The 14,114-nt window shown below is 43.6% G+C and overlaps 1 protein-coding gene across 7 annotated transcripts in view; it reads right to left on the bottom strand.

Annotated features, from left to right (window-relative positions):
• septin12 (septin 12) overlaps positions 1-14,114 on the bottom strand; it is a 92,286-nt gene continuing 78,172 nt past the window's right edge. For all 7 annotated transcript variants that reach the window (XM_015360408.2, XM_015360406.2, XM_015360409.2 and 4 more), the window contains 7 exons: positions 13,802-13,883; positions 12,747-12,884; positions 10,065-10,182; positions 8,183-8,278; positions 7,529-7,625; positions 2,704-2,755; positions 1-1,571 (listed from right to left, as the gene is read on the bottom strand). In XM_015360408.2, the coding sequence (XP_015215894.1) occupies positions 1,412-1,571; positions 2,704-2,755; positions 7,529-7,625; positions 8,183-8,278; positions 10,065-10,182; positions 12,747-12,884; positions 13,802-13,883 (743 nt within the window). In that variant the 3' untranslated portion in view covers positions 1-1,411. The remainder of the gene's footprint in view (positions 1,572-2,703; positions 2,756-7,528; positions 7,626-8,182; positions 8,279-10,064; positions 10,183-12,746; positions 12,885-13,801; positions 13,884-14,114) is intronic.

Genomic DNA, 14,114 nt, shown 5'->3' with positions numbered 1-14,114 from the left:
TTCTACAGAGTATGGTAATTTAATCGCAGACAAAGGGTGTTTTATATGAATATTCTTTTTTAAAAAAGAGAATCACATTTGAGCTGTTAGTACAGTACAAAACAACAGAGACATTAAAAACATTAGTCTGTACATGGGCTGATACGCAAAGGGCAGAAGAAACTCCAGGCCTGATCCACTGCAGGGCTCGGAACCGAAGGCCACAGCGAACCCTACAGGTGGGGGCAAGACTCTGCACAGCCTTGGGGACAAACAAAATAATTTGCTTGAGGTGAGGCAGGCGATCTAAGTTTAACATAAGAACGCAGCTGCAGTCAAGCAGAACCGATCTGTTCTGATGGCAGAAAAGTGCTTCTGCTGCTTTTCATCTCCCTTGACTAACCCCACAGAGGGCTGCAGTTCCTCCACGTGGACACAGGCGACACCGATGTTCAAAAGTGTTAACAATATGCAACAGTTTCTTATAATCCCGAACAAGCATAGAAAAGACCTGTAAATCCTTTAAAAAAGCCCCAGTGAAAAAAGCAGAAACCCTTCTGAGGGTGTAATACAACACACAGAAACTTAACGGGCCTTGATGTCAAGCCAAGGATAGGTTCTATGGAAGGACACAACAATAAGAGAAAAGTCTTCGCTGCTAGTTCATACATTGTCAATAAGACTTCCTTGACTGCCCCTGCTACACCTGACTCTAAACATTTCAGTCTGCTTCACAGTCCAGAGCAAAACTTAGTCTAAATATTCTGTCAAACCTTTAAGAAAAATGTCAGCGAGCCCAGCTGCCCACCGCCAGGTTGTTGTTTTTTTTTTTTAAAGAGTCCTGTCATTTTGCAATACTGATAACATCCCAAGCAGAGGAACGTCTAAAGAGCAGACCAATATATCCAAAAAAAAAAAGCAAATGGATGAATGTGAACCAAGGAGTAGCTGGTTTTAAAAAAGCCTCCCGTCTTATTGGAGTGAAACGTGTCATCGCCGCTCATGGGTATTGTTACAGTGGTATTCTGTGTTACAGAGAAGTATTCAATGTTCTGAATGAGCTGGGATCTGGGGGCAAAAAGCGGAGTGAAGATCTAAGCTAGAGGTTTAGCTTGTGCATTCTCTTCTGTCCTCCCTTGAGAATTCAGCACGTTGCAGATACCATTTTTGTCAAGCTACCAGAGTCGCAGAGCCCCCTCTTTGTATTCATAGACACTTTGACATTAGTAGAAATGCTTTACTTAGTGGTAACGTCTGCAGGACAACAGGACTGTCCAAGGTGTGGTCCAGTCCTGGGACATTTCTTAGCAAGAGAGGAGTAGGTGTTGGTATACAAGGGTCTTCCTGCCGTGCTGAAGGAAAGGACAGGGAGAAAGTGAGAGGATGAACCTGGATTCATCGGCGTGGTTGTCCTCTCTTCCCCCGTCTCCCCTCAGAGGTGACTCTCCGCCTCGCTCTTCCCCAGTGTGCCATTCACCGGGGTCAAAGGTGAAAGTCCCAATCCGTTCATGTTGCTTTCGTTGAGCTTCCGCACTCTGTAGGTCTCGTAATGGATGTTGTGCGTGACATCTTTCAGATCCTGTAGGTGGGACCTTCAGAGAAACCCGGAAAAAAAATAAACGATGAATGAGTTGAAGGTCTCAATCAAGGGCAAAGCTGATGCCTGGTGAAGAACTTCCACTCTAAACACCTTTGAGAACAACACAGTGGTTGTTAAGGAACCATGTGGCTCACAGAAGACAAAGAAACTGTTGTGTTTTACTTGACATCAATGGGCATCAATCCATCCACATGTCCAATTTAGGCTAAAATAAATGAATTCCATCGATGAATGAGTAGTCTTTTCTAACCAGCAAAATAATAATATTTTTCCTTATATATTTATCTACTCTCCTTGAACCAGGGTATTTCAATGTTAATTTGCTGTTTTAAGTATTCTAACTCTTTAAGACCTAATCTGCAAACCTAAAAAAAAACAGAGGTAGAAATGATGGTTATGGTGACTTTGAAGCTGTTTCAGAGCAAATCAGGCACACTGATAACATCAAAATCTGTTGAGATGTTTTGAACAGGTCTATTTCGCATGGGAAATCTCCTGAATAACAAGAAGCCAAGCTATTCAGAAGGCTGTGCCTCAGGGCCTTTGTATGACACACCAGGAGGGGTCACAGAAAGGTGACTGCTTCACCTGAGACAGACTGAGGTGGCCTGGCATTAACCTATCCACACCTCCTGCTCCGGGATTCCAGGGGACAATGCACCATTGTGAACCCATCCTCAGTCACCGAGAGTTCACAGGAGAAATTATAGTCTTAAACTCTGCCTCTAGTCCAGTTCATTCAGCACAGGAAGCTGAACTCCCCATTACTGATAATAAACTGTATTCTGGGATTACTCTTATGGTTACGAAGATTACTTTTGGGGGTAAACATTGTAAGTCGATTTGGTGGCGAAAGGAGAGAAAACATATTCTGCACAATTCTATGTGGGTTAGAAAATGAGCAGTTCTCAAAAATGCATAATGCTTTTATGTAAAAACCCCATACCTTCTCACCTTTATATTCCTGTAACTTGTCTGAACTGAGTTTCTGAATTGCTTGCGTCACACTATAATCTCAGAAAGAAGTGCCTCTTAGCTCTGGCTAAAGGGTGACACTTCAACACAACTGATAAAGAACACCGGCTCATGGACAAGACAAAACCCAGCAACCACACTGTCCCTACCTGATAAGCAGATCCCTCAAGTTGGCAAACTCGCAGTGCGCAACATTTTCAACTGTGAAGGAAGCACAGCGAACAGGCATGTTAAAGCTGACAGCAACCATACAGCAAAGCAGATAACAGAAGGAACCTGTTGACAGAGTTCATTAAAACATTTTCCCACTTTAAAATGACATCCTTGGCAGTTGATTTGAAGCATGAAATTTGAAATCTTTGACCAGCAGACGTCTGCTTCCCCAGAGGTGACGCAATCATTCCAGTACGCAGGAGGCACTGAATTTATCTTAAAGTGTTCTGTCACAAGTAAGATCTAAATGAACCAGTCTGACTTTTTTATTTAATACTATGGCAGACAGGTCATAGAACGATGACCCAGTAATGCTGAAAACCGTTAAGTAGAGTCTACACTTGAATTGTTTATGATGTATTTTTCCACGTCTCACATCTGCTTGCTACTCTTCATGTCCTTCAAGTGCACAGAATTTCTACTCTTCTGCTTACACTTGGTGAAGTGTAAAAACATCTAAATCTTGTACATAATGCAATGTAGATTTTGTATTTTTTCATCATACCATCCCAATATGGTGTGCCAGTGGCCCACTAGTTCCCCAGAATTATAGGGTGCTGACAAGCCCAGTTGCTACTAGTTTCTCTGAGTGGTCAGTTGAAACCTTGCAGCTGTAGATGACTGGTTGATAAAGTCAATATCACGAGGTGACAATGAGGTATCAAACCTCTTGGATCCTGTTTTGTTTTCAGTAAAAAGAAACATTTCAAGACTCATTTCAAAGATGAAAGATGTGAAACTTAATCTGAGGTGGAGCACAAAGTAGCCCCCCCCCCTTCATACAGTAACATCGCAACATATTTCTCCTGCCACCCTGCAGAGTACTGTATTTAACTCCATCCATTTTCTAATGGCTTCCTCCAAGTCAGGGTCATGGGAGGGGGGGAGCTGGAGCCCATCCCGACAAGCAACAGATGCAAGGCAGGGTACATCCTGGACAGGACGCCTGTTCAGCACACAAACACAGACACTCACACCAGAAGCCACTTAACCTTCCAGTATGTCTTTGGACCGTGAAAGGAAACCGAAGCACCCAGAGGAAACCCACGCAGAACACAGCGAGAACATTCAAACTGTTTAATTATCTACATGACAGAAATATGATGGAATTAAGATCCGGTCTCTTTAATTAAATGGTATAATCTATTATAGTTATAGAATATCTTGTCCGCTTACAGCTTCATCAGTATCCGTGTTACACTGTTGAAATGGCAAAGAAGTTGAGAAGTGTTATTTACGTAACAGGCGATGGAACTGGTTATTCTGTTAGACTGTTAAGACTCCACCACTTGTGTAAAAAGTGCTGCACAGACAAAACGCAGACGTGTCAGAAGCTGAGTGGGCAGCTTCTTCAGGTTCAGAAAGTAATGATCTCTGGGGTGCATGATCTCCTGCAGGGATTTCTGCTGTGACTGGAACGAAGGAGGAAGATGCACGGTTTGTACCCATGAGTGAAGTGGCGAGTTTGAACGTGACCAGCTGGCCAGTTGGCCAGGCCGAGGAACTGAGAGGCCGAGAGAGCCTACACTGAGCCAAGGCTCAAACTGTTAAACAGGTTGTCTACAGGGGTCAGCTCACTCCCTGGAGAGTCAGTGCACTCCTTTGGGACAGAGGTGGGAATTCGTTGCTAGACAAGGAGCTCCATGCTGTCCATGGTGAGCCTCGGGAAGCCTTAAGGGTCTCAAACAAACGAGGGGTACGCCGAAGGCCAAACCACTCAGCCAGCACTGGTCTTAGTGAATCAAGTCTTAGTTCAACGGTGCAACAACACTGGTGGTTCGTCTACAACATATTCTTTCTTAGGTACTTGCAAGTACACATTCACAGTGAATTGAGGATTTTTACTTAAATTTCTCTGGAAACAGAATGTGAAATAATGTGGGACTGCAATTTAGATTGAAAGTCTATTCATTTCTGGAAACAGCCACTAGATGGCACGTTTGTACATTTGTAACTTCATTTGTTAATAATTCCAGACATGGCATTTTATCTCACTTTAATGGTATCTGTGTGGGCTTTGTCGGATTCTCCACTGACATTCTGCAAAACCTCTGCTTGGCTCGACGAAGCCTTCTGGTAAACAAATTCAGCTGGTTTCCGAGTTTTCAGAGCTCCTCACCCAAGCTCAGATCCAGCCTGTGGGGTGGCAACAGCTGCTTTGAGAGATCTCTGTCTCTGTACAGTACGTGCAGCATCAGCCCCAGGTAGGAGACAAGGCTCATGGACTCCCAATATAAAATAACCTTCTAATTAGATCATTTTAACAATCTCTACACTTCAATGTGTCTGCTCTTAGATTATTAAAGGGAGAAAGTGGCAGCCGAGCACTTTCCATTCATTCTGGAGTAGTCGGCTGTCAGTGCGATCTGTGCTCATCACCTCCCAGTGCTCTAACACAGTGTGAAAGCTCACCTGAGCCTCTACAGGCTGCCTCTTATGAGAGCTCTGTCTGACAAGTGAAGCCCTCTGTTTTAAATAACCCCCAAGGGCTGGGGAGCTCATGGAAGTGGTCACCCTGCCTCAATACCTGTCCATGAAAAGAGTGACTTGGGTACACCTCTCTACCTTAACCTGCATTGGGACTGCACGTGCTGACACACACACACTCCCCCACACTTTGTCCCCTGAGATACCCAGATATGACACTCCATGTCACATAATTATAATCCCAATGACATTTTTAATGACATGCGTGCGGATATTGAAAAAGCTGTTACATTCCCAGTGAAGGCTCTTTCCTACCATATGTCAGGGGCACTACAGCTGAAAAATATTTGTATTTCGGTAGTGTCATAAGGCACCACAACCTCCCAAATGTGCCGGGTTTCGTCGTTTCTGGAAACAGTTAATGACTCCCTCCACAGTGATACCATGAGCAAGCTCACTTCCACCGGTCCAATTTCATTCACTGACAGGTGATGAGAAAAACAGGTAATGAGAGATTTTAATTTGTTCCCTGCAGCAACCTGGCCTTTTAAAAATATGTATTTAACGACCGCTTATAAAAACTGAAGATGATCTAGAGTGAAGTAACAACAAAAATGTGCTGTTGTGGGAATGTATGCATATTTTCTGCTTGGATGTCATATTTTCCTTTGATGGTTTCAAAAGAATATATTAGTTCCAGACCACCTCCTTCATCAGACGGCTCATCAAGAGAGTACCTAGATATGGGCGTAGAGAGATCTGTAGCAGTGCCATCACAGGAAGTCTGCAACCTGCAGTTGGCATGACTTTGTCTGGGGGTAAAGTACGTACTGTATGTACCATGGGTGGGCAGCATTCAAGTGAGAGGAGAGCACTACAGCACATGGGCTCGGTTTTTACATGCATGTGTCATGGTCTATACTAGAATTTCAACATAGATAGCAGCTCAGCGGCTGACACGTTTCTTTCTTAATCACAGAATTCCAGACCCTGGGCTTAATCCGTTAGTCTTCCTTGAATCAAAGAAGCCAGACACCCCCCATGACAGCTGCCTCCCATTATCCCAGAAACTCTCACCCCCTGTTTTGTGATGGGGCTGCTGTGAGTCCCCACTCATTTATGTTCTGTTTGTGAAACAAGCCAAGTACGGTTTCTCTCCCTCTCCCTTTACTCTCCCTCACTTGTAAACTGCTGCCTTCTCAGTGCCTCTCTGAAGGAAGCTGCGGAGATTTCCAGATCCTTGTCTGTGCTGCAGCTGCCGTATCCCAGGGTAGAAACCCCAGCAAAGAGCCCTTGTGAGACAGCTCCTGATATCAGGCAGACTGAGTGGCTACTGGTGCAGAGGGTAGCACTGCAGTGTGGTAGGATCTGTGAGACCTTACAGCATTGATTTAAAGCAGCTGCGAACCAAGACAAATTCCTGAATTTTTCACTGCAAGGTCAATGCATTATGTGGGACTCATATGGGATAATGAACACAGCAGATGTTTGTTACCTGGCCTTTAGAGTACTCTATGAAGCCCACTGCAATATGCATTCTGTGTGATGTATAATCCAAGAAATCTTGAATGTCTGTAGGGGTGAGGCCCAATGACATGGAGTGAAATGAACCAACGTTTTTTGTTCAAAGCAGCTTGTATTGCATTTTTCCACATGGGTGCACATGATCCAGTCCATAAAGTAGCAGTTTTGAGATGGTATCCTGATCCCCCCCTTGTGGTTGGTGGTTATGTTTTGAGCTACATTAGGCAGTGGGTTTCCTGGCTAGTGTAAACACTGCTGAGCACTGCTACAAATCAGATAGGTTAACCAGCAGTCTTTATTGCACAGCCCTGGGACCAGGGGAAAACTGAATTCTCTAATTTTTTGGAGAAATTATTACTTGACATTAAAGAGCAAGGTCTGGAGAATCCCTACATTAGGTGCCCAGTGCTACACGACTCAAACACAGAGACAAAAATGAAGCATCCTTCTCTCCAAAGACTCAGACTGAAGAGGCTATGCTTTGGACAATGTTAACACCGCAATGTTTCCAAACACCCCCCTTTCAAATGTCCCCCTAATTGACAGAAGGGGTAAAACTTGAAGGCATTGCTTTTTTGGATGGTAAGTACAGACATCTGAGCTGATTTCGTCAAGCAATGAAAAGGCAATATGTCATAAAGCTACAGCAGGAAGAATATATAAACACCGTATGTATGATGGCAGATTGGGACAACACAGTATTCCCTCTGGGCAGATGTGGGAAGATGTGGTTTGGGGATAATAGGCTCAGCTCAGAGGCGGACAGTGTGGGATTTCACTTCCTAAAAGATCTCCAAAGCCAAACCTTACCTTCAATGATCCCCCATTTAGTCTTCCTGCCCAGGACCTTGTTTCCATTCACCTGATGCTCTTTGTCTGTGCCCACCACTGCAAACGGGATCTTTTCCTGAAACGAGAACGCCACCATAACCATTTCAGGTCGACCGTCATGATCAATTAAATCCAGGTCACTTCTGGTAACCAGCAAATCAATCAACAACTAGACTCCGGGCCCCCTCAGCCAGGTGAGCTGCACCAATTAAACAACTAATCTGTATCATGCTTCTACTTCATATTAATTATGGATTGACCAAACTACTGAAACTATCGCAAGGGATATGATGGGTTTTGCTCAATAAGAAATCCTTTAAAAATATTTATCTATGAACATTGTAACATCGTACAGTGAAATCCACACTATTATCCAACAAGCTTCAGTATCAGGTGTGGCTCACATTAAAGCTTTGTTTTAACCTGCCTTTCATATTGAGAAATAGGGAAACACCCATAATATTCTTCCCATGAAACTGTATAACTCCTCAGAAAGCACATTATGCAAATATTGCCAACTGTTTCAGTCAGAATCTTTCAGTTTTTCCCTATTTGTGAGGATAGAAAAACATGCTATTAAAGAAATGTTTTTCACTGGGCTGGACAAAAAAAACAAAAGAAACAAGGTCTTACCCTGATTTTATCATTCAGTATCCTGTCCTCAGCATCCTCATCATACTCCCGTTGTGGAAACACTCTGATCCCATGGGTCTGCAGGTCCTGCCGGATCTGCGGGTTAACAAATTCAAAATTGTTCCCCATGGAGAAACAGACCATCTCCGAATGGCAGGAATTGTGTAAGAGACTGATTAATGGTTTGACAAGGATCTGCAGCTGTGTTGTACTGTCAGTACCAGGCAGGGATTGCTTTGCTGTGCAACAGCTAACTGTCATGATCTTCTACAGTCGCATAAAAATGCAAACAGAAGCAATTAAGGAAGCTCTCTGCTTCGGCTTGACCACAACCAAACAAAATCTGAATTTCAGCACAGCAGCCTTCCAACCTGAATGGTTGCACAAGGTGTGTTGCTGTCCAAGAGGGAAAGATTTAAAGAAGTTTGTTGATGAATCTCCAAATACAGCAGCGGGATTTCTTGCAGTGACACAGATGTGTCGGAGGCGATGTTATGAAAAGCGGATAATGCAATAATTAGCAGCAATGTCTAAACCCTTAATTAACCGGCAGTTAAAATATGTTTAGGCCACTGGAGACTTTAGATCAATTCAGCGAGGGCAAGCTGATGTCCTGTTTGGAAAGAAAAGATGGCAAAGGGCCAAGCAGGAGGGCCAGGAAGACCATGTGCTTTGCTTATTGATCCCAGCTGAATACTCTGCCAGCAGTCACACAGAGGCAGTATTTGTAACATTATAATTGCCCAACTGTGGTATTTGTGCTTTGTGAGCGAGGTCAAGGGTCAAGAGTGCTTTGACCGGTAGATAAATGCAGAATCACACGGACTCCTTTCAAGAATTATCCGAAGCAAAAGGGATTTCAAGTGCTCCATGCCCCCGTCTCCCGCCCCAGCCAGCTCCATGGTAATGATTTTCAGCATTATTTAACTTGTGGAATTTGGAAATTGTTCAGTGGCAGTAAACAATCAGCTTTAATAAGGGATTAATTGGGTGTGTGTGTGGTTGGGGTGGGTGTTTATTTTGGGGGTTGAAAGTCAACCGGAGGCTTTCTGAAGATCCCAAGTTCTGCTAACGACAAAATATGATTTTGGTCAGGCTGTAAATCTGCCAGGAAAACAATCTTTCTCTCTCTTCATGTGAGTCAATATATATAACTGGAATTATTATAATAAGGATGCAGCTTGATGAAGCACCGTGGTTCCCAGCCTTGAACTGTTTTCCTTCCACCTTAACTGTAAATCTTCAGCACTTAATTGATGACTTAATTGATCTGATTTCTTGTTAAGACTGTTATTTAATTAGTTTCTTTGGCCAGTCACAAATACCTTACTTCAATGGCACCATATTCAACAGTTTCTAAAGACAGAACTTTTCACAGGCTCTTTTCAGCCTGCTTGACATTATCTCTGACAGAACAGCTGTGGATCAATGTATCAGACACAATGGGTGTTTTTCCCTTCTGCAGAGGTCCTGTTGGCTACATTTCAGGCAACACAGATGAAGGGCAGTTCTGAAGCTCCGAAATAGGTACAGGGTTGAAACCAATTAGATCCCTGTTCACTTTTAAGAGCTGAAAGCACATCTACAATTATTATCCCAAACAGAAAAGTGAAATCTATTAGCATTAGTAATGCAGAACTTGGCAGGAGACAAAAAAAAAAACACAAGACAGAGTGTTCTTCCAGCATCGGGGTTGGGACACGCTGCCCTAGCAAGTTGCTGCATGATCACTTCTGGTTGTGGAATAAACAGTGATTCTCACACGGCTCATACCGGAGCTACAGCTTCAGCTCGGGCTTGGGGTTTGCTCCTATAGCTGTCTGGCTGGCCCCTCTGCCATTCAGAACCACTCCCTGTTCTTGCGGGCACGCCTGGTACATACCCGTTGCTTGAACTCCAGCCTCTCTTCCATGGTGAGTGTGTCTGCTTTGGCAATCACTGGCACGATGCTCACGATTTTGCCCAGTCGCTTCATGAACTCCAGGTCGATGGGACGCAACCTTTAAAAGAGAAGTGACACACTGAGCATCCCCCACGATACTCCCGATATAGTCCAATAGAGCACCATGCTTTTTAAATTAGAAGGCTGTCTCTGAAGCGTCCATGCCTGAGTTATACATAGCAAATGTGCCCATTAACCTGTCGAATATCTGTTGCTTTATGTCAGGGTAATGAATCAGATTTCTGTAGATGCACATGTCCTGTCTGAGCACGAACCCTGCCAGTCCCCTCCATCAACCTCGAGACCCGGAGTGGGAAACTCTGTCAGCTCTCCCCCTGCCCTCAGACACTCTTCGGCCAGCCAGCTTGAATTACAGCTTTATGCTGGTCATAAATCAGTCTTGATGATTTTAAACAAATTGTTTTCTGATTTGTAAATGGGAGGAATGTCACCGATGATTGGAAAGCCTCAACTGCCAGAGAAACATGAAAAAACTGAATTTATGCAGAGCATACATTTTTCTTCTTTTTACTTTTTTAAAACAACCGCCACTGGCAATAGCAACTGCTACATGTCTGTAAACTAAAATATCAGTAACGCAGTGATGTGGTTTACACCACATAAAAGAACAAATCTCTACTGCTGGAAGAGCACAATTATACTGTTCTGAACAGCAATGGACGTATCGTCTAGGGAGTGAACTTTTGTGCTGCAAATCATTGCTGCTCAGCAGGCTAAAACAACAGATGCTTTAGTTTAAATCCTTCATCACTGCAATCCCTGTTCATCCAAGCTGTTTGATGTTTGCACCCCAGGCTATCAGCGGCGTGATTATATTTTGTCCATCCCACATTGACACAAAGCACAAAACAGCGGAAAGCAATATGGCACAACACAGGTGGGCTGCACTGCCCTAAAATGAACCTTCCATGCTCAGTGTCTCACATCACAGAAACAGCCATGATTCGGTGTTGCAGAGAACCTGAACTGCCGACTGCAGTAAAAGCGCTATTGGGCCCAGCTGGAAAAAACTGGGAAAAAGCTTGTATGCTCTCATTAAAAAGGCCCCGTTGCATAACTAAAACTCTGTTCCTTTTCTTGTGTCAGGTCCACCTTTGCTCAACATTCCGTTTAGCTAATCCCATTATTGAAAGTGACATGGGCATGTTAGCTGTGTTTTTGTTCAACACGGGGTCTGTGACCTTACATTTCTAACCACAAATCCATCTTTGCTGCATTTTCCTCTGACTGATCACACAGGCAGAATGATCCGTGTCAGTAATGAGAGTGGGGGCACCAGTTCAAAGTCTTCCAGGGCACTTTGTGCTTTTTGTAGAGCACGACAGCTGTGGAGGCAGTGTGGCACACAGATCCCTTTCTCTTCTCAGCTGCCTGAGCAGCCAGTAGGTCCATGTGCTGCCCATATAGAAATCGGACCACAGATTAACAGAATGTGTGATCTACGTTATGGGAAAAAAAGGGTATTTGCTGTGCACTCAGCACTGAAATTTAGTGCAAACACTTAAGACATGCTAGCTCTGTTTGCTACAACATTCATGGATTCACAGCACAGACATGCATAAGATCTTAAACTGATATTATAGAACCTGTTGGATTCTTACTGTCAGGCAGCAGCTATAGGCAGCAAAAGAGTCATAAAAAGCAGCAATCCTGTGTTTCTCCTCTGAAAAGCTCCACTCAATTCTTTTAACAGCCTTGATGGGAAGAATGTGAGACATAAGTTGGGCTGAGATAAAAACATATAAGTAAACAGAAGGCCTTAACTACTTTAACCTATTTGAATCCTTATCTTGTGTCCTTTACCTGTTTGTCAGGACTGAAGCATTACCGGCTGATGTGACTGACTAATGCATAATATAAATTCAGACCAATAAAGTTTCTCCAAGATAATTTACAGTTAATGAGCGTGAATTTGACTCCTGGACCTGGGTCAAAATTCTAACTATGTGATTAAGGGGCAGAGAAGCAGGAGCCCGAAGGTGTTCCTTTCCCATTGGGAATAATGTGGGAGCTGGCAGAGGTCATTCACTAATCATCCCAGGCACTTGATAATCTCAAGAATGCACCTTTTACTTCTCCTCTCACCTGCACTCATACCGTTTGACCTCCCCCTGTGTTGCTGCAAAAAAGCCCATCCATCATTTGGAAGAGCATCTCAAAAACTGTTGCTCACAAGAAAAGTGGACATGTCAAAAGCTATCTGTCTCTGAAGTTAATATCTGACCTCATCACCCAGGGGCTTTGTGTTTTGGAAAGCACTTACTTGCCTGAAGAGACAGAATTTCAGAGGGTTGTAGTGGAGCTCTTCTTGCATCTTCACAGGGCTCCCAGAGCACGTGTGACAGGAGGCCCCATGTTTCTTAGGCGTTCTTGTACGAGGGAGGTCATGAGGTCAAAACTGCACACTAGTACACAGTCCCTGCACAAATATGTATTCTTTCTTCTGGTGGCAAAATATAGTGCCTTCTGGACCACTACAAATCAGTGGGCCGCCAATAGTAGAATTGATTAACTGTTTCAGAAACAGACATGGAAAAAACATAGCAGATCCCCAACATGTGACGCCCCGCACCGAAATGCACAACAGGTGAACCAACGTACCAATGGCCTGTCGGCGGCACAAAGTAGACACAGCAGTGGATCCTGGTATCCGGGATTCTCCTTTTCCTGTTGATGTTGAGCTCCTCCTTCAGGTATTTCTCATACTGCTCGTTGATGTACTTCACTATGGGCTCCCAGCTGAAGAAGAGAAGGAGAAAAATGGCACCCTGGCTCCGTCTCCATGTGCTCCAGGAGCCCATATAGCCTGCCAGCTTTCTACCAAATCATGCATTTGGTCCACACAACAAAACATTTACAGAGCCGTAAATCTGCATTGAACAGAACCAGCTTTGTTGTTCTCTACATATTTACTTGTAGAATGTGATCAATCCTTTAGCAGAGTTGTGGTTTAATTCAAAGACATATGCTTTACATATGAGATACAAATGAGATATTTCTTTCTGACTTTGATTTACATTTCTTGCAAATTCTATTTTAGCTTCAGACGTCTGCAGACACACGTTCACACTAGTGGAGGATGAAGTGGAAACTGCCTTAATAAGGCTGATTAATAGGAACCCCGATGATAGCAGACACAGGCCACAAGATGCTGCAGGATAAGCGCAGCTGAGAGATCACCCATATTTAGTCATAACTGGTGTTTCAAGTCACTGCATAATGACACATTTCTGTTTACTATGCTTTTTAAAATTATCCAAATGGTGAACATCTTATTAATGTTGTACCACAGCATGGACCAGAAGTTTTAACCCATCTGTAAAACCAATAATGAATTCAGTCTTTGGCAGCATAATACTAAGGGGCTCAGTTGTGTAACTGCAGTTAGTGATTTGGCAGATGCTTAGATTGAATCTAGACCTGTTGCATCACCAGAGCAGTAGGTAGGACTTTAGTATCATGATTTGTGTGGACTGTTCATCTACCACCTATCCCACCTGGCAGACGCCCAATCCTGGCTCAGGGTATAAAGAGCAGGAGCAAAAATGAAGGGGCTCACATGAGCAGGTACCCCCACAAGCCCTATTATTAGATGAGCTCCTGGCAGGACGCTGACATCATGTATCATGTGTGCAGTTTTGCAGTGCACAACTTACCAGTCCTCATTGTTGATCTGGTCTCCAAACCCTGGTGTGTCTATCACTGTTAGCTTCATTTTCACCCCCTTTTCTTCAATAACTGCAAAAAAGAGAATGAGAGCCAGGTTTTTTTTTTCCCACTTGTGTTGATATATGGTTTCTGGAACATCTGTTTTTGAAAAAGTAAACTCAGAAACACATCTGAAATAAGCCCCATTAATAAACAATAACATACCAGCATGAGTAATTATAATTGGACTCGGTTTTGATTTATGTAGCATTAGATTTTCATTGTAAACAGAGAAATGATCTCATTCTTCATGGTGTCCTC

Source organism: Lepisosteus oculatus, chromosome 19, assembly GCF_040954835.1.
Source record: "Lepisosteus oculatus isolate fLepOcu1 chromosome 19, fLepOcu1.hap2, whole genome shotgun sequence".
Lineage (NCBI taxonomy): Eukaryota > Metazoa > Chordata > Actinopteri > Semionotiformes > Lepisosteidae > Lepisosteus > Lepisosteus oculatus.
This window is presented reverse-complemented; position numbering and strand designations above follow the sequence as displayed.